This window comes from Vombatus ursinus, unplaced genomic scaffold, assembly GCF_900497805.2.
Source record: "Vombatus ursinus unplaced genomic scaffold, bare-nosed wombat genome assembly UNPS02012958.1, whole genome shotgun sequence".
Classification (NCBI taxonomy): Eukaryota; Metazoa; Chordata; class Mammalia; order Diprotodontia; family Vombatidae; genus Vombatus; species Vombatus ursinus.
The window spans coordinates 1,502,985-1,521,525 of record NW_020952736.1 but is presented as its reverse complement, the minus strand read 5'-3'; the positions used below and the strand labels follow the sequence as shown (position 1 = coordinate 1,521,525).

The 18,541-nt window shown below is 43.1% G+C and overlaps 1 protein-coding gene across 1 annotated transcript; it reads right to left on the bottom strand.

Moving 5' to 3' along the window:
- Positions 1-368: 368 nt before the first annotated feature.
- Positions 369-13,146, bottom strand: LOC114040331 (keratin, type II cytoskeletal 3-like). Its single transcript, XM_027858406.1, has 10 exons — positions 12,469-13,146; positions 9,141-9,361; positions 7,692-7,752; positions 5,888-5,983; positions 5,297-5,461; positions 3,920-4,045; positions 2,773-2,993; positions 1,924-1,958; positions 629-811; positions 369-469 (listed from the first exon to the last, which is right to left on the bottom strand). Exons 1-10 carry the CDS (start codon positions 13,144-13,146, stop codon positions 369-371), a joined length of 1,887 nt encoding a protein of 628 aa, XP_027714207.1.
- Between the last annotated feature and the right edge of the window lie 5,395 nt (positions 13,147-18,541).

Here is an 18,541-nt window from a genome sequence, read left to right as displayed (position 1 = left end):
CTTGGGAAGTCCTTGTGACACTACAGCCTCCCCTGGGAAAGATACAATAGAGAAGAAGGAAGCCAGAGGGACATCATGAAAACTAGAACTGAAATGTCTTAAACAATGCAGTTTATTGAAGAGGAATAACAGCACAGTTTTCCTGGAACAGTATCATTCAACAAGAAATCAAAGCATCTGGACAAAGTAGAGACCAAAGGATCTCCCAAGGGTTAGAGTCACTAGGCTGAGACTCTCCCATAGGACACAGGGCCTTCTGGGGCGGAGAGTAGGGTCTGGACATTGCCCAAGGGCCTCATATCCTAGGCATAGGCCCAGCTGATACTTTCCAACACATTGCAAACCCTCTGACTTCCATGGCTGTGGTCTCAACAGCTGAAGGATGCCAGAGCAGGGGGCAGAAGCAAGAAGGGGACTGGAAGCCATGTAGGGGTGAGGATAGCATAATGCAGAGTTTGGTTAGCCTGGGCTAGTAAGGGGCACAGGTGAGCAGGGTTGGGCTTTTGATGTGTAGTTTAGAATTTGCTGTTGGACCTCTGGCTCCTGGTAGAGCTCTGTGAGACCTGGAAGGAGCTACTACCACCCCCACTGAGAACCCCAGAGCCTCCAGACTGTCCAGAGTACCCACCTCCAATGCTACAGCTCCCACCAGAGCTCAAGCCCCCACTGGAACTGCCACCATAGCCCACACTACCCATTCCCTTGCTGCCTGTCCCCCCAGTACCATAACTTCCCCCACTGGTGCCACTTCGGCCATGTCCTCCAGCTCCTCCTCCCGTGGACACACCCCTGCTGCTGCTGTGGACCATGTCTGGAAAAAAAAATACACACACATATGTAATCAGGAACCTGGAGTGGCTTTCCACTAGCCTCCCCCATCACTCATCTACACACACACACACACACACACACACACACACACACACACACACACACCCACACCTGAGCTATAGTTATAAATGTTGGTGCCCAAGGCAAGCAACCCTTAAATCAATTTTACAATTCATGGTGTGAAAATAATACAAGTAATTTAAGACAAATTCAATTGAGTGGAAGAGGAATTAGTTATATTACTGGTTTCTACCTGCTGAAGGCATTCATGTGTTAAATTTAGGTGCCCTGGGTCAAAGCCCTGATCACCTTGTCCTAGTTGTGGATCGGTACTAAAACAATCCCTCTAGTTTCAAATTCACCATGCGACCTTGGGAAAGGAATATACCTCATCTCTAAAATGAGGAATTGGACTAGATGGTTTCTAGCTCTACCACTGTAGGGGTCCATCAATACCTATATTTAATCTTATAAGAACTATACTAATAGATGTCCTGTCAACTTCTATGACAGACAGTTGAGTGTCATGTTAGAGAAGGTATAGAAATTTCTAATCAGACGTGGGTTAGAGTAGGTGGCTTCTGAATCAGAGACTCTGGGATCGTTTAGTGAAAGCACACAAGACTTAGAGGCAATAGACCTGGGTTCAAATCCTGGCTTTGTTACTAACTAGCTAAATGACCTTAAGCAAAAAAATTGCATCTCTGGATCTCAGTTTCCTTGTCTGTAAAATGAAGCAGTTGAACTGAAGAATCTATAATATCCTGCAGCTCTAGGACCATAGGTTTCAGAAAGAAAAAATTACAGATTCCAGGGAATATATTGGATGGCACTTGTATCTATAGTCTATGCAGTGAGTGCTGAGCCCTGATGTCTCAGGGAAAGGAGTGGGAAGCCATATACAGCCTAGGGAAAGGGAGGAAGCCAACCACTCCTATTCCCAAAACCAAATCTGGGTTGGCTCTCTATAGCCCTGACCACAGACTCTTCTGCCTCTTATTCCTATTGTTCTTCCTAAGTCATGGTTTAAGAACCAACAGCCTAGCATTTTACCTCTCCCACAGCTCCCCAAAGTAACAAACCACTGCTTACCGATGCTCACGGTGTTCGGGCACTCTCCACTCATCCTGTTAGGGGAAAACCTCCAGCTACACATTACTGATCCCAAGCTTGGGGTTTTTTTCCTTATGCCTCCCCTGGGCTACAATACAGTCATCTTTGGTTCAATGGGGACCTTTCCCTGAATGTCACCTTTCTACTGGCTGAATTAGCTAAAGCCTAAATTCTCTACCTTCCCATGACTCCCCTCTTTCTTAGCAAGAAGGAATTCTACATAGACTAGGAGAACCTTTGTCTAATCAGAGTTAGATCTAAATTATCTCCCTTTCCATAAACATTCTCAGAGCAGGACATTCTTCAGCTTCCCTTGGGACTATGCTTTGGTACTTCTGAGTCCTTAAAAACAGAATGCTCTTCTTGATCTTCTAGCCTAATTCTTCCCCCTGGAGTTGTTGAGGTGTTTAGCCTGAAGAAGAGGTGACAAGAAAACTGCCTTCAGATATTAGAAGGTCTGTCATGTGGAGAAGGGATTACATTTATGCTATTTCAATCCCCAGAAGAGTAAAGATCAGTGGAGGGAAATTACATGGAGGCTGATATGAGACTAATGACAATTAGAACTGTCCAAAAAATTGATATGGCTGACTCAAAGGGTAGTGAGTTCCCCATCACTGGAGGTCAATAAGAGGAAGTAAGATGACTTTTCTTATCAAGGATGCTGTTTAAGGGATTCATGCCTTGGGTAGGAGGTTGATGTAGAAATACCCTAAATGCATGCCAAGACTCCCTGTCTCCTCTACACCCAACTCCCCCAAACTCAAGGACTTAAAAATCTCCTTCTGGCCCATATCTCCTTGGGCCAAACCAGTCTCCATGTCTAACCTGCACTCCTCTCCCTCCAGCAGCTTCCTGTAGGTGGCGATCTCTATGTCCAAGGCTAGTTTGACTGTCAGGAGCTCCTGATAATCATGAAGTAGACGGGCCAGGTCATCCTTGGCCTGCTGAAGGGCAGCGTTGAGGTCCACCACCTTGGCATTAGCATCCTTGAGAGCCATCTCCCCACGCTGCTCAGCATCATCAATGGCTGCTTGAAGGTTGGCATTCTGATGGGGAAAGGGTGGAAATGGCAGGGAGGGAGTAGAGAGGAGAGAAGGAAAATAATGATGTTAGCAGCCTCACATTCTTCAGATGTTAGCTTCTCGTGACTGGATAAGTATGACTAGAGAGTGATCAGTCTACGTTTATACGTCCCTTTATGATTTACAAAGCACAGTCCTCATAACAGCTCTGTGAAGTAAATATACAAATCTTATTCTTCCTGCTTTCCATCTATATTTTCCATATAATTTGTCAACATTAGGTCTGTTGATCTTATTCTTCCTACCACTGAAAAGCCATCTCTGCCAAGAAGCTTGCCTGGATTAAGGAAGGAAAATGGCTGACAGTTTCTTCCCAGCCTCCCCCCCCACACTTCCAATATGGAAATGGGGCTTCTATAGTCATCCCCCCAATGCACATACTTACATCTTGGCTTTGCTGTCTAAATGTTTGCATGACCTTTTACACTTTGGTAACATTTCTGACATTAGCCTGCTTCAGGTTTCCACAGGGCAATGCCTGAGTGTGGTTGCTATCCTGGTGAAGCTGCCAGGACAGGATCACACACGATTGGATAGGTGGAGGGGCACTAATCAATAAATTAATCAACAAGCATATATTGAATACTTTCTGAACCAAAAGCTCCCTACACAGATAATTAGGCCTTGCATTTTCACTTTTGATAACCATGTTTTATGATTTAAGTTTAAGCCATAATAATAACTCTTATTATAATAGCTGACACCTAAAGTTTGCAAAGCTTTTACATATATTATCTCATTTGAACTTTCTCATTTTACAGATAAGGAAACTGAGGCTCAGAGAGGAGAAATAACTTGCTCAGAGTCAGAGAGTATCACAAGCTAGATTTGAACCTACGTTTTCCTGGCTTCAAGTGTAGCCTCTATTACCTCTCCCTCCAGCTACCCACCTGCTTCTTGACATTCTCAATTTCAGCTCGAAGCCTCTGGATCATCCTGTTGAGCTCAGAGATCTCACTCTTGATGTTTTTCAGGTCATCCCCATGCCTTCCAGCTGTGTTTTCCAGCTCTCCCAGCTAATAGTCAGAAAACAAACCCATAGTCAGAGCACTGGAAGGAACCTTAGAGATATTCTAGTCTAATCCCCCCCCATTCTACAGATGCAGAAACCAAGACCAAAGGAGAGGAGGTAACTTGCCCAAAGTTCCATAGCAGAGCCAGGACTGAACCCCATGCATCCTTGCTCTCACAACAATTTACACCATGTCATTGCCACAATCTGATGGTTCCAGAACCCGGAACCTGACTCAATTCCAGGTTGATGCAACTGCCCATGGTGGGGAATTTCTGACTGTTCTGGTGTGACCAACTGGAGAGAATCTGTGTGGAGCTCTTTGGGCCAAGAGAAAGTCTAGGTTCACTCCATTTCCCCTGGCTCCATAGTAGAGAGGGCATTTTGTATTCTGCATCAAGAGCAAGTGCTAAAGGAAGTGTGTTTGAAATTCAATAAGAACCTAGCTTGGACCACTTTTTTGTGATGAACCCCTTTGGCAGTCAGGTGAAGCCTATTGGCCCCCGTTTCTCAGAATACTTCTTTTAAGTGCGTAAGATAAAATACAGAGGATTAAGGAAACCAATTACAATGGAATAGTTTTTTAAACATGTTTAGAGAAAGAGAAAGAAGGGAGAGAAGAAGGAGGAGGAGGAGGAGGATAAGGAGGACGAGGAGGACGAGGAGGAGGAAGAGAAGGAGAAGGAGAAGAAGAAGGAGAGAGAGAGAGACAGAGAGACAGAGACAGAGAGACAGAGAGGCAGACAGAGAGAGACAGAGACAAAGAGAGAGAGAGAGAGAGAGAGAGAGAGATTCATGGACCCCAGATTAAGATCACCTGGGTTAGAGAGAATGTTTCTGTTTTCTACTTAGCAATGATCAGGAAAAGAATTCCATGATACCTAGAGTAAGCAATTGAGAGGAATGGTAGAATGTGTCCCCTAGGGGATTATGAAAAATAAGTCAAACTCTCATTAATAAAATTTCAGGTTTGCAAATCACTTTCCTTGCCCTGTAAGGAAGTATTACTTCCACTATTACAAGTATTACTCTCCCCATGTGGGGACTACCCATGGTGACACAACTAGAAAGTGGCCAGTCTGGAGTTCTAACCCAGGTTTTCTGACACTCAGTTAGAAAGAATATATGGGACTCTAACATAGGGTAAGTCTGGACTGTCAAAAGCAGGAGTCTGCTGTTAACAAATTCCTTGCCCCAGCTCTAGAGTCGTAGGACACAAGAAGTTTTCCCAAACTAATGAACCAGTATCACTTACTTTCGTCTGGTATAGGGCCACAGTCTCAACCTTGCTCCTCTGGGCAATATCCTCATACTGTGCTTGGACTTCATTGATGATGCTATCCAAGTCCAGGAATCGGTTGTTGTCCATGGACAGGACCACGGAGGTGTCGCTGGTGTCTGACCGCATCTGGGACAGCTCCTGCAAACCCACATGGATACACTCACTCCCAGACATGGTCTGTGGGCACTGAAACCCATCAGAGAAGGAGGAGGAAAAGGAGGAAGAGGAGGAGGAAGAGGAGGAAGGAAGTCAGAAACAGGAAACAGAAAGAAGTCTCAGAGATGGCTAGAAAACAGCTACGTCTAACCAGGGTAGCACTGAATGTAGGATGTGGAGGAGATAACATGGATTCCAGCAACGGGGACTGCAGTTATATAACAGGACCTTCCTGAAGGTCCTCCCAAGAGAAGCTAGAAAAGCTCACCAAGGTTGGTCATTGTTGGCTCAGGAGAACAGATTCAAGCAGGATTCTTGAGATGGAGTCTCTCTGGAAGAAGTTCCTAAGCTCTTGTTTTAAGAAGCCAGAAGGCAAGTAGGTAAGAAGAATGGGAAGTGGGAACTTACTGCATCATACAAGGCTTTTAGGAAGTTAATCTCATCCATCACGTTGTTCACTTTGGCTTCCAGTTCTACTTTGTTCATGTAGGCAGCATCTACATCCTGTCAAAGAATTCAGTTGGTCTGAATTGTGCCCTGGTGATCCACCACATAGGGGATGGGAGGTCCAGAGAGAAAAGGATTGCAGATCCAATGCTAGAAGAATTCCTAGAGTCCAAATCCAGTCTCAAGCACTTACTAGCTGTTTGACTCTGGACCAGTCACTTAACCCTGTTTGCCTCAGTTTCCTCATCTGTAAAATAAGCTGGAAAAGGAAATGACAAACCACTCCAGACTACTATGCCAAGGAAACCCCAAATGAGGTCATGAAGAGTTAGACACGACTAATTGACTAAACAAATTTAACACTTTAAGGTTGTCAAAGCCCTTTCCATCCATTTCATGTGATCTTCACAACAACTCCCATTCTACAGATGAGGAAACTGAGGCTCAGAGATTAAGTCACTTGCCCAGTGTCGAACAGTTGTCCTTTATATCAAAATTGGTCCCTCCTGACTCCACATCTGGGACTCTTTGACCATATCCTGCTGCCTCTCCAAGGAATGGTATAGTGGCCTTTAAAAGCCAAGTGAGGAATTTGGATTTGAGAAGACAGGTCCAGGGGAGCTGTAAGATGAACTAAAAGCAATTTTAACTCTCCAAGGGAGAGTCTTCAGACTCTTACAGTCCTTTAAACTGATAGACTAAGAACCTATTAACCAATAAACCAAGAACACTGACTATTAGTAATAATACTGCTACTAATTGCTCCCATTTCTCTAGCAGCCAGGATTTACAAAGTACTTTCCTTAATATGATCCAGTAAGAAAGGCAGTGCAAGTATTGGTATGCCTATTTTTTCAGATGAGTAAGCTGAGTTTCAGGTGAAGTAACATGCTCATAGTCATACAACTAGTGAACATCTGACTTTTTCCCTTTGTACATTTTACTGGCAAAACTTAAAATCCTATCGTATTCAAAAATTCAATAAGCCCATCAGGGAGGAATGACCCAGAGAGGAAGCTTGGTACTTTATTTACTTTCCCTGAGGGATAGGAAGAGTAAAGAAATAGCTTTACCCTAAATACTGGACACTCTACCTCATGGTAGGGCCTCTTCAGGAGGATTCCTACCTGCCCAGGAGGCAAATATCTCCTCAGATCCTGACTCCTCACAAGAGTTTCCCCAGCTCTCCAGATTCAAAGTGAGAGATAGTGCGATGATAAGGTATAAAGCAGAGCTTCTGAATCTGGAGTCCGTAAACTTTTTTAATATTGGGATAATTGTATTGCAATAGAATTTGTTTCTCTTATATTCCTTTTTTAATTTAATTTTTAATTCCTTTTTAATTTAATCTAATTTTAAAAAATTATTCTGAGGAGTCCATAGGATTTACCTGACTTACAGGGGGGCCATCACATACACACACACACACACACACACAGAGTTAGGAACCCCTGGTGTAAAGGAAAGAACTCCAGAGTGAACGCTGGAAGAATTGGTTCCTAGTGTCCACGCTAGTAGTTACTAACAATGTGACCTTAGATAAGTCACTTGATCTCTGGGCTTCAGTTACTTCAATAGGATGAGGGAATTGGACTAGCTAAATGAACCCTGCATTCCCTTTCAGCTATAACATTGCAGGAGTCTGATCTCTGCTAATGTTCCTTCCTGTCTTTCCAGTTCCAGAGTTGCCATCTCCCTCCACCTCCCAACCACACACACCACTGTGAGGTCCCCAGGGAAAAGGAATGGGAGTGGGGAGCCTCACCTTCTTAAGAACCACAAAGTCATTCTCAGCAGCAGTGCGTTTGTTGATCTCATCTTCATACCTGTGGAGAAAAAAGACATTTCAGGCCAGAACCCTCTTGGGACCTCCAGAGAGTCCTCAAAATGATCAGGAAATCCAAGCTGACCAGACTAAAGGAAAAACATCCAAATGATGCTGAATTAACTATTGGACACTGTCCTAAAGTCTCTCTCTCCAAAGAAAGCCCTCCTGGATTGATCAGGGAAGAACCCTACATCACCTGGAGTTAGGACCACTTCCTCATCCTGTGCTTCCCTTCATTTTCGCCTCCCAAACTGTGCTTGCCCTAATTTGCTTACCCTGGACTTACCCATATGTGATGTTAATACTTTATTGTCCAGTCTATGCCTGTTGTTTTCATTCGGTCATCCAGCTCGATTCGGTTCAATTCCCTCTTTCTAGCTGTCTTTTATTTATCTGTCTATGTCTATGCTTCTGTCTTGGACTATGAGTGCCTGAGAATAGGGACTACATAAGTGTATTCTCTCTGTCTCTCAGCATTATGAAAGAAAAGTCTTCTGAAAGATTACAGTCATCTACCAGCTGCAGTATAAATTACTCTGACCAGAGATGTGCTCCCTATCTACCTATATATTCAAGGCCAGAAAGAACCATGGGAAGATTGAACCAATACAGGTGTCCGGTATTCTGATCATAGAACACTCACCACATAGGGATGGTAGATGAGGGTAAATATAAAATTTAGGGAAAAGAGAGGCCTTGGGAGAGCAGAACACAGGCAAAGCCTAGGAAGGTTTCCTGGATTAGGAGTCATTTAAAAGGTGAGGATTAGGAGTTATTCAAATGATGAGAAAGAAATTGCTTTATAGACAGGTGATGGAGGTGGAAGGAAGAATAGAAGGGGAGATTGATTGGAGAAAACATTGGATAGAAAGTCAGAAGGGACTATTTAGGAGCCCAATCATCTCAATCTACAGTAGAGAAAGCAGACCCAGAGAGGAGGATGTCACAGAGCCAGGAATTAGCAAAACAGGGACTAGCACCCAAATCTCATCTGTTTTGTCTGGTATAGGGTTTCAGTACAGAGTTTCAGTACAGAGCTCTTTCCACTTTACCACACTATCTTCACTTTAAATCCAGAGGGCTGGGGAAACCATCGTGGGGAGGTAATATGAGCATATTGGGACCCTTCCAAAGAGGACGGGTCACAAGGCAGAGTGCCTAAGACTCAGGCCAAAGCCAGGACTAGAACTCAGATCACCTAACCTACTATCTAGTATCTTTTCCTCCACACAAAAGGGAAAGTCACTAAACTTCTCTGGGCCTCAGTTTCCCTCATTTGTAAAATGAGGGGGTTGGATGACATGCCTTCTAATGTCCTTTCCAGATCTAACTCTATGATGCACCCACCTAGATGCCTGCTAAGGTACAGCTGGAAGTGAAACTCACTTCTTCTTGAAGTCTTCAACCAAGTCTTCCATACTGGACAACTCCCCATTCAGTTTGTTTTTTTCATTAACCAGCCCATCCAGGTAGGACCTGAGGCTGCTGATGTAGTTCTCAAAGAAGGGATCAAGGTTCTGGGTGTCAGAGCTAGAGGTGGAACCATGGTCCTGCAGCAGCTGCCACTTGGTCTCTAGGACTTGGTTCTGTTGTTCTAAGTACCGGACCTGTAGACCAAAAAGGAGACGCTCTCAGTACCCTCCTGGACTCTTCCAGGGCACTGCTGGCCAAGATCCACCACAGCCCCCAGAAAGCTCTGTAATTGCTTACTATCATCCGAGGAATCAGAAGACCTAGGTTCTAGTCCTGGCTTGACCAGTTACTATCCATCTAACTTCAGTCATTTAACTACACTGAGCCTCAGTCTTTTCATCAGTAAAACAAGGATAAACACGCTTGAACTAATGAACACACCAACTAGGCAGGATCAAATGAGGAAGCAAATATAAAAGTACTTTGTAACCATAAAGTGTACTCAATATCTGTTCTTATTACTATGAGAGGTATATATCACATTATATTATATTATGTTACATTATGTTACATCACATCATATATCATACCATATCATATATCATATCATATAATACTATACTATGCTATGTTATACTATACTATATCACACTATATGATACTATACTATACTATACTGTATTAGATTATACCATGTTATGTTATGTTACATTATGTTATGTTATATTATGCTACACTATGCTATTCTGTGCTACATTATATTATGTTATAACATTGTATTATTATATCATATTTACTATGTTGCATGATAGATGAAACATATCATATTAAGAAAATGATAAACCATTCCAGCATCCTTGCCAATAAAATCTCAACAAACCCTTATCAGTCTCTTCTGTGAAATGTGGATAATGCCTGTCCTTAACAGCTCCTCCTTCCCCCATCCCAGGTTCAAATAAATATATGTAAATACATTGAAGAAACATTTACTGTGTACTTACTATTGCAAGGCATTCTACTAAGCAGACTAAGATATTCCCTGCCTTATGGAAGATAAAACACAGTGCCTACCAGTATGATTGGAGGGGTGCTGAGAAGATCCTATACCCTCAAATTACTTCCCCATTCATATATAAGTTCTCACCATTAGAGAGTGAAACCTTTGCCCTAAAGTAATCCTCTCCCTTCAGCTATCTTTTACAATACAAATATCAGACTGTCCTGGAAAGAGGGGAGTAGTGAAGGAATACGCATTTATTAAGTACCTACTATGTGCCAGATACAATGCTAAGTGCTTTACAAATATTATCTCATTTGATCTTCACAACAACCCTGGGAGGTAGGTATGCTATTACTATCCCAATTTTACAGTTGAGGAAACTGAGGCAGACATAGGTTAAGTGATCTGCTCACGGTCACACAGCCAGTAAGTATCTTAGGCTGGATTTGAACTTAGGTCTTCCTGATTTCAGGTCCAGCACTATCTACTATTCTACCTAATTGTGCATGAATGAGTTTTGCCAGGCAACCTGAGAAGGGGGTAGAGAAGAAAGGCAGAAATATTTTAATACTAGAGCCAGACTGACCACCCAGAAATTTGTCCAAGAACACAGATCTTATTAGTGGCAAATCCAGAATTCTCTCTCCTCCTCCTTGAAGCAGAAATTGCCAAATGCGTAAGAAGTTTAAGGTTTGATTTGGGTGTTTTATGGGGAGGAAGGGAGAAGTGGAGTAGGAAATGAGAGCAGATTTCTACTTCACAGTTATGCCTGAAGCCAGCTCTGCTAAATTGCATGTGCCCCCTAAAGGTTTTTCTATCCCTCTTTTTACTTTCTTATCATAATGGCTCACATTTCTATACATTTTGAAGTTCTATTTCATTATATCCTCACAAAAAATCCTTATGAGGTAGCCAGTGCAGTATTATTCGTGCCCATTTTGCAAGTGACAAACTGAGGCTCAGAGAAATAAAGTGACTTGCAGAAGGTCACAGGGCTAGTCATCTGGGAGCCAGGTTTCAAATGGCGTAATGCTACTTGGGGGCACTAGGCATTTCTCCCCAGCTGTACACATTTATCCTAATAAGACCTTCCTTCCTCAGCCCAAGGAATAAATGTGTGGTCAAAGCAGCTTACAATAATTATTAAAATTTTATCTGTTTGATTATTTACCTCAGAACTACAGAAACAATCACATTTTTATCAGAGTTCCTGAATCATTTCTCTTTGGCCTTGGAGATTTCTTTTTCCTCCTCAGATATGCCAAGAATTTGGGTCACTATCAACCCTTCACAACAAATAATAGTATTGGCCTTTGAGGACTTGTCTTAGAAGGAGTTCTAGTGGAAAAAAATTTTTGCTCTTTGATTCAAAAAAAGGCTGGGTTTAAGTTCTAGCCCTAATTCTTATTAGCCCAGAGACCCTGGATAAGTCACTTAATATCTGAGCCCCAGTCTCTTCATCTGTAAAAGTTAAATAATACTTTGCATTATCTTTTTACAAGGTTTGTGAAGAAAGTGCTTTGTAAATGGTAAAGGGTTCTATTACTATCTATCCATCTTTGCCATTATGGTCCCAGCTCTACCTCTTTCTCTTCCCATAGGCTAAGGATAGAGAGCATCACCTTTCTGGCTGAGGGAAAGATCAGTTTTAACATAGTTGCCCTCTCTCTTCCTAAGCTGATTAGCTCACATTTACCTCAGTATAGATAGGAAAACTAAAGAGCTTTAATCTCAAAGACCTTCTTCTCCCCAGGGAATCTTGCTAAGCTGAGCCAGTTCTATGGACAAAGGACGTGAGTAGAGTGACCATGTTAATAAGAAAAGGAAAACAAAATTTGCCACTGAAGGGAGCTGATTGATCACTGAGAAATTCCTGGAAGTTGAAGCTAAGCTAAGTTAGTTTGCTATCTCAAGATAGCCATAGAATGATAGAATCTTACAATTGGACAGGACTTTAGCAATTTTCTAGGCAAATTATCTCATTTGACACATGAAGTAACTGAGGTACAGCAAAGGTCATAGATCCAGAGATCTAGATCCTTTAGATCCAAATAGATCCAGATCCTTTAGATCTAGAAGGGACCTTAGAGGTCCTTGGTTCCAACAGTTTCATTTTACAGTTGAGGAATTGAAGTGTGGAAGTGACTGACCTGACCTTTACATGGAAGGTAAATAACATAACCTGCATTTGAACCTGTGTCCGGAGTCCAAGTCAAGCCCAATTTACATCACAGGACACGATCTGGGCAGATACTGTGGTACCAGGTTTGTTCATTACCCCATTGCTTCAGACTGACTCACCTTGTCAATAAAGGCAGCAAATTTGTTATTGAGGGTCTTGATCTGCTCCTTCTCTTGGTTCTTCACTTGCCCAATTTGGGGGTCAATCTCCACATTGAGGGGCTTTAGGAGACTCTGGTTGACAGTCACTTCATGGATGCCAGGGAAACCACCAGGACCACTGGAGCCACCAAAACCACCAGGGCCACCGAAGCCACCAGGGCCACCAAAAGCACCAGCTCCCCCTCCAAAGCCACCAGCTCCCCCTCTAAAACCACCAGCTCCCCCTCCAAAACCACCAGCTCCCCCTCCAAAACTACCAGTTCCCCCTCCAAAACTACCAGTTCCCCCTCCAAAGCCACCAGCTCCAAACCCACTCCCCCCAAAGCCACCACTTCGGCCACCACTGAAGCCCCCTGCCTGGTAGCTACCCCCAGCCACACTGTAGGAGATCTTCTTGCTCCCCCCAAGCGAGTACAGGCTCCTACTCCCAAAACCCAAACCCCTCATGGCACAGGCTGAGGAAGCGCTCCTGCCACCGCTGCCCCTGCCTCCTCCACATCGGGAAGCGGATGTCGACTTGCCAGAGCTGATGCAGCTCTTGCTGGAGACCACAGCAGATTGGCCGCTGAATCCCTGGCGTTGTCCTCCACTGGAGGTCCTATGAGATTGTTGGCTATAGCTGATTTGATGGCTCATGGTGATGTACTCCAAAAGAAAGACGAACTCGGAGCGCCAGGGGGAGGAAGGCCGGAGGATACTCAGAAACCTTCTGAAGCTCAGGGCCCACGATGGCCCCTTTTATAAGGCCAGGGAGCTTGGCTAGCTACTTCTGAGCCAGAGACCTAATTGAGGGAATTAACGGATTGGGTTTGCCTGGCAGCAATAGATGGAGTCCAAAACTAGCAACACACCTTGATAATCACTCAAAATTCCCAAATTGCTTTGTGTTACTCAGTAAAAATAAGCTTGTGTTAGAAAAGGGGCCTTCCTGCAGGGGCTGACACAGCCCCAAATCCCCAAAGTACCTTACATTCAGGTTTGGGGATGTATAGGTCAGCATTTCTCTAGTCCTGCTAATCCTTCATGGTGACCTTCCTGCCTGTCTCATTAATCGCTAAACATACGTGTAAAACACTCACTTGAGGAGACCATATGTGTAAGACCACAGAATTAGGGGATCAGAAGACCTATACTCTTACTCTAAGCTCTGCAAATCACCTCTCCTTTCTGGGCCTCAGTTTCCTCATTTGAAAAAAGGCTAGTTTCAGCAATTTACCTTAACTGTTTCCAAGGAATGTACTAGTGGAGTAAGCAGAGAGTGGGAGAGCAGGGGAGAGAGGGGAGGTTTGGTGGAGCTCTATGTCTATTATATCAAAAGGGATTGATTTTATTTTAAGGAAATTAAGTGAACAGTAAAGAACGGGGTGTAATAGATGCTTTCTCTGAAGTCCACATGATGTTATCTGCATCTGAACAGACCAAGAGAAAAGTCCAGAACTTATTTTCTTCCCAATTGAGTTATTTCTTTGGCGCCTCCAAGAAATTGTCTCAGTTCTCTTCTTCCCTTTGTCTTGCCTACACCCCCACCCCACCCCTACCCCACAACTAAAGAAAATTTTTTATTTGGCCCCAAGGACTCACTCACACAAAGACATTAACCCCTAAAAAACCTTTTTACTTCTTGCCAAGATTCACATTCTACCAGGAGACCCCACTTTTAAAGAAGTCTCTCACTCTTAGATACCCATACCTCACTATTTGTTGCCCTCATCCCCTCATTCAGCGGGTTCCTCTGATAAGTCCAGACTCACAAATGCCCCAGTACATGTACTATTGGGCTTTCACCTGGTGCGATCCATTTGATGACACTCTCTCCATAAAGGAGGGAATAAACATTTATATACTGCCTACCGTGTGCCAGGCACTGTGCTAAGCACTTTACAAATATGATCTCATTTGATCATGAGTGTCTCAAATTGAGGGACACCTGGTCCCGTCTCTTTCCTCCTCCCTCCTCACACTCCCTAGCAGGCTTGTTCACTCTCACCACCCCTTCCACGAGCTTTGGTCTCCCTCCTTAGAATGTCCTTCCTTTATCTATCTGGATCCCACTACTATCATCACACTAACCTGCTAAAATCAGTTCAAAAATTTCACTCTTTCAGGAATCTGTCCCCATTTAATCTCATCTGGCCCTGATCATACTTTTCCTCTGTCTGCTCTCAATTTGTACACTCAGTAATAATTCCTTATATTGATGACATTTCACAGTTTACAATTGTTTTTCACAATAATCCTGTGAGACAGGCACTTCGGGCATTATTATCCCCATTTCACATATGAAAAAACTGAGACTTGAGATTACTTGGCTTTCCTAGTCCCATAGCTAGTAAGTGTCTGAGCAGGGTCTCAAATCCAAATCCTCTGACACCAAATCCAGCGTTCATTCCACAATTTGAACTAACTTGAGGAGAAGGCCTAGGAGTCTGCAATTGCTAAGGAGTTTGAGTTATAAAGAAATACAGTACAGCTACTTTCAAAAACTCAAACTAATTTAAGTAGTATAGAACAGATTTTTAAAGTGCTACCAACTTTCTTTCCCCCACCCTACAGTGCCCTCCCACCTCACCCCCAACATATTCAGACAGTCCTTCAAATGAATCATGCTTTCCCTTAGCCAGCCAGAGCATTACCAAAATGGTATCCACTAAGGCTGCTACACTATTCTCCCTCATTCCACACACCCCATCAAAAATTACCAGTTCTGGCTCCCATTTCCTCAACACCCTATGCTCCATGCAGTGGCAACTAATTAACCTGAGAAATTAATCCTTGCTAATGTGTTAATATCTTGAATAATTTGGATGGATTTTATGTGGGTTTTTTGTTTTGGGGGGGAGGTTGGGCCAGATCTGTAGTTTCATGGATATAAGTAATGCCTAGGAAGCAACTTCCTTTTCCCATGCATATGGACACCTTCTTAGAGCAGCAATCCTAGGACCCCCTTTCAGTGGATATGTGAGATCAAAACTATTTTCATATTATTATGAAATTATTGTATTATTATTATTACTGTACTTGTGGCTCTAAGATGACAATGAAGAGTCCATTTAAGATCACAGCTGTGTATCTGGGAACTGATACTAAGTGCTTGTGTGACTTTGGACAAGACTCTTACTCTTTCTGGACCTCAGAATTTTTATTCTGTAATATGAAAGGGCTAAATGAGATAATCTTTAAGATCCTTCCATGACTCTAATGACTTAAATTCCAGCAGAGAACCAAATTCTTAACTTTTCCAAGAGAGACAGATCAGAAATCTGTCTCTCTTGGAAAAGTTAAGAATGTGATTGATTAGAAGCAACTTTTCAGTCACCCTGGAAGGCCAGAGGACTAGTTTTGGGGGAGGGGGGTGCCAAAGGAAGAGAGAGAGAGAGAGAGATTGCTTTTCAGTGACTTTTAAAAATCATACCACACTGACCATTCTGACTTTAAGCATCATCTTTTCACTTAAATCTGCAAGTTTCTTTATGTCTCAAGAAGGACCTTTCACAGCATGACAGTTATCCATTGAAATACAGAAACAAAATGGTACACTTTTTGGCACAATTGGTTCATGGCAGATGAATCGTAGAGGACAATGCTTCCATCCATCCCATGAGGATTGCCAGGGACCTCACCCAGTTTGAGTTGGCCAAGAAGGAAGTCTCTGTTTTAATCATCAAGAATAAATTTCAAAGAGTTTGGGGTGGAAATTTGGGACTATAATGAGGGCCCTTCCCAAATCTCTGCTTCCTGCCAAGGCTGGCAGCTAATCTCCTCCAGGGGCAGAGAATATAAGCTTCACACTTCCCCCTTTCCCAGTCATTTATGCAAACTAGCAAAGACATAAATGTGAAGAGAGAAAGACAGCTGCTGAACTGCTAAGCTGATGACCTGGAACAGTTGGAATGGCCTCCTGAGTTGGTCTGCTCCAGATGGCAATTGACATGGAGATCTCATGAGATAATCTGCATCTTCTGCCCATTTCTATGGGATGAGGAAGAATTCAATTAAATATTTATTGAGCCTCAACTATGTGCAGACCACTGCACTGGGCAACTGGGAGAGATACAAGATGAATAAGACTTGGCCTTTCCGCACATGGAATTTACTATCTATGCAGCCGCCTGATCACCTGGCAAAATGGAGATGTGCCCACTGTGACTTGGAGAAGCCATGTCACTCTCACAAAGGCATGAGAACAGATGTCAAGTATCCCATGTGGAACAGAGCCCAGTCCTTGGCACCAAGGAGAACAGAAGAAGGACATATGGTCTCTGCCTCCCAAGAGCTACCCTCCTGAGGACACAGATGCCAACTGGGACATAAAGAAGCCAAGAGAGAACTGGAATCAGCTGGACAGTGGTGGAGGAAAAGGATGAGGCAATAGAAAGGGACTGGAGAGAACGAGACAACCAAAGGAGAGAGCATTAGTCTAGGAAGCTCTTCTGGATGAGAAAAATATAGGACAGTGATGGAAAGTCAGGAAAGGGCAAGTGGAGCAGCTAATTCCACAGTCCACAGCAGGAAAAGACACTGGCCTTTCTGAAGAAACCTGTCCTCCAGCTCCAGGGTAAGCTCAGAGAACCAGTCTAGACCTGACAAGGGAGTTGGAGGGAACAAATCAAATCCTGACATAGTAGGATGAGATCTTGAACAGGGATCATCCCTCTAAAATGAGGAGGCTTTGATTGAGTGGGATACCCTCACCAAAGCAATCCAGACAGCCTAATGCCCCAGTAACATCCCTGTACTAAAAGTCAAAAAACCTAAGGCTTATTCTTGTCTCTGCTACTTACTGGTAGTGAAACCTTGGGCAATTCACCCAACTCTTCTGGTTCTCCATTTCTCCACCTATAGAATGGGAAACATAATGCCTGCCCCGTGTTACCAAACAGGATTGTTGTGAAATTCAAATGAGAGCATTAAATCCAACAAACATTTATTAGGAGAGTACTTTGCAAGCCATCAAATGGAGAAGTGGGAAGGAGTACAACTCAGTATGTTTGAGAACTGTTTGAAAAATAAAACTGATTTTAAAGAATGATTTAAATGTTCCTATAATATACCAAAATCAAGGGTTCCATTAATGAAACTCAGTGTTGGAATTACCATAGGCTGTTCCATATGCTGAAAACTGTCCATGAATAATTACTCACTGATCCGCAGCTGACCACCCATTTTGAGTTGTTTTTCCCACCAATGGGAAGAGTTGGTGCTGTCATCCATACTGTCTTCTCAGTTGTGACTTTGACTGTAATAACCTTCTTGTGACTGAGGATATGTGTTTGTAGTTAGAGATACAGATTGTAGCCATGGGCCAGAGTGGGCTAACCAGCTCACGTGGACCTCTGTTCATGACTTTGCTCAGTCTAAGCAATTCCCCAACATGAACTCTTTGGTCCAGTCTAGCCCCTCCCCTCACTGTTTCCTATACTTGCCTTATCCATTTCTACATCCCTAATTTTGCTTAAGTCATTTCCTTCAAGGTTTAAGATGCCCTTCTCCCTAGATAAGGAGTTCTTAACCTTTTGGGAGTTCTAGATCCCTTATCAATCTGGCAAAGTCTGCAGACCCCTTCTCAAAATCATATTTTTAAGTGCATAAAATGAAATACATAGGATTACAAAGAAACAAATTACATTGAAATGGTTATCAAAAAAAATTTTTTTAAGTTTATGGATCCCAGGTTAAGAACCCCTGCTTCAAAATCATAGATTTTTAGAACTGGAAGGGACCTCAAGAAATCACTTGTTCTATGGCATCATTTTCCCCACTTCACAGATGAAGCAATTGAGGCCTTTGGTTAAGGATTTTGTCCCAAATCACACAGCTAGCATAGGGGGATTTGAATTCAGATCCTAGACCTCTACTAGGGTAGCATTCTTCTACTTGTTCTTGATGCTCATCCTTAGCTCTCAACTCGTCCAAATCCCAAGCATCCTTCAGAGTCAGCACCTTACATGTAAAAATCTGGTGAATAGAGGTCCAGTCACCTCCACAAGACCCTCCCTGGCTTCTCCAGTCCAGAATGATAGTGACTATGATC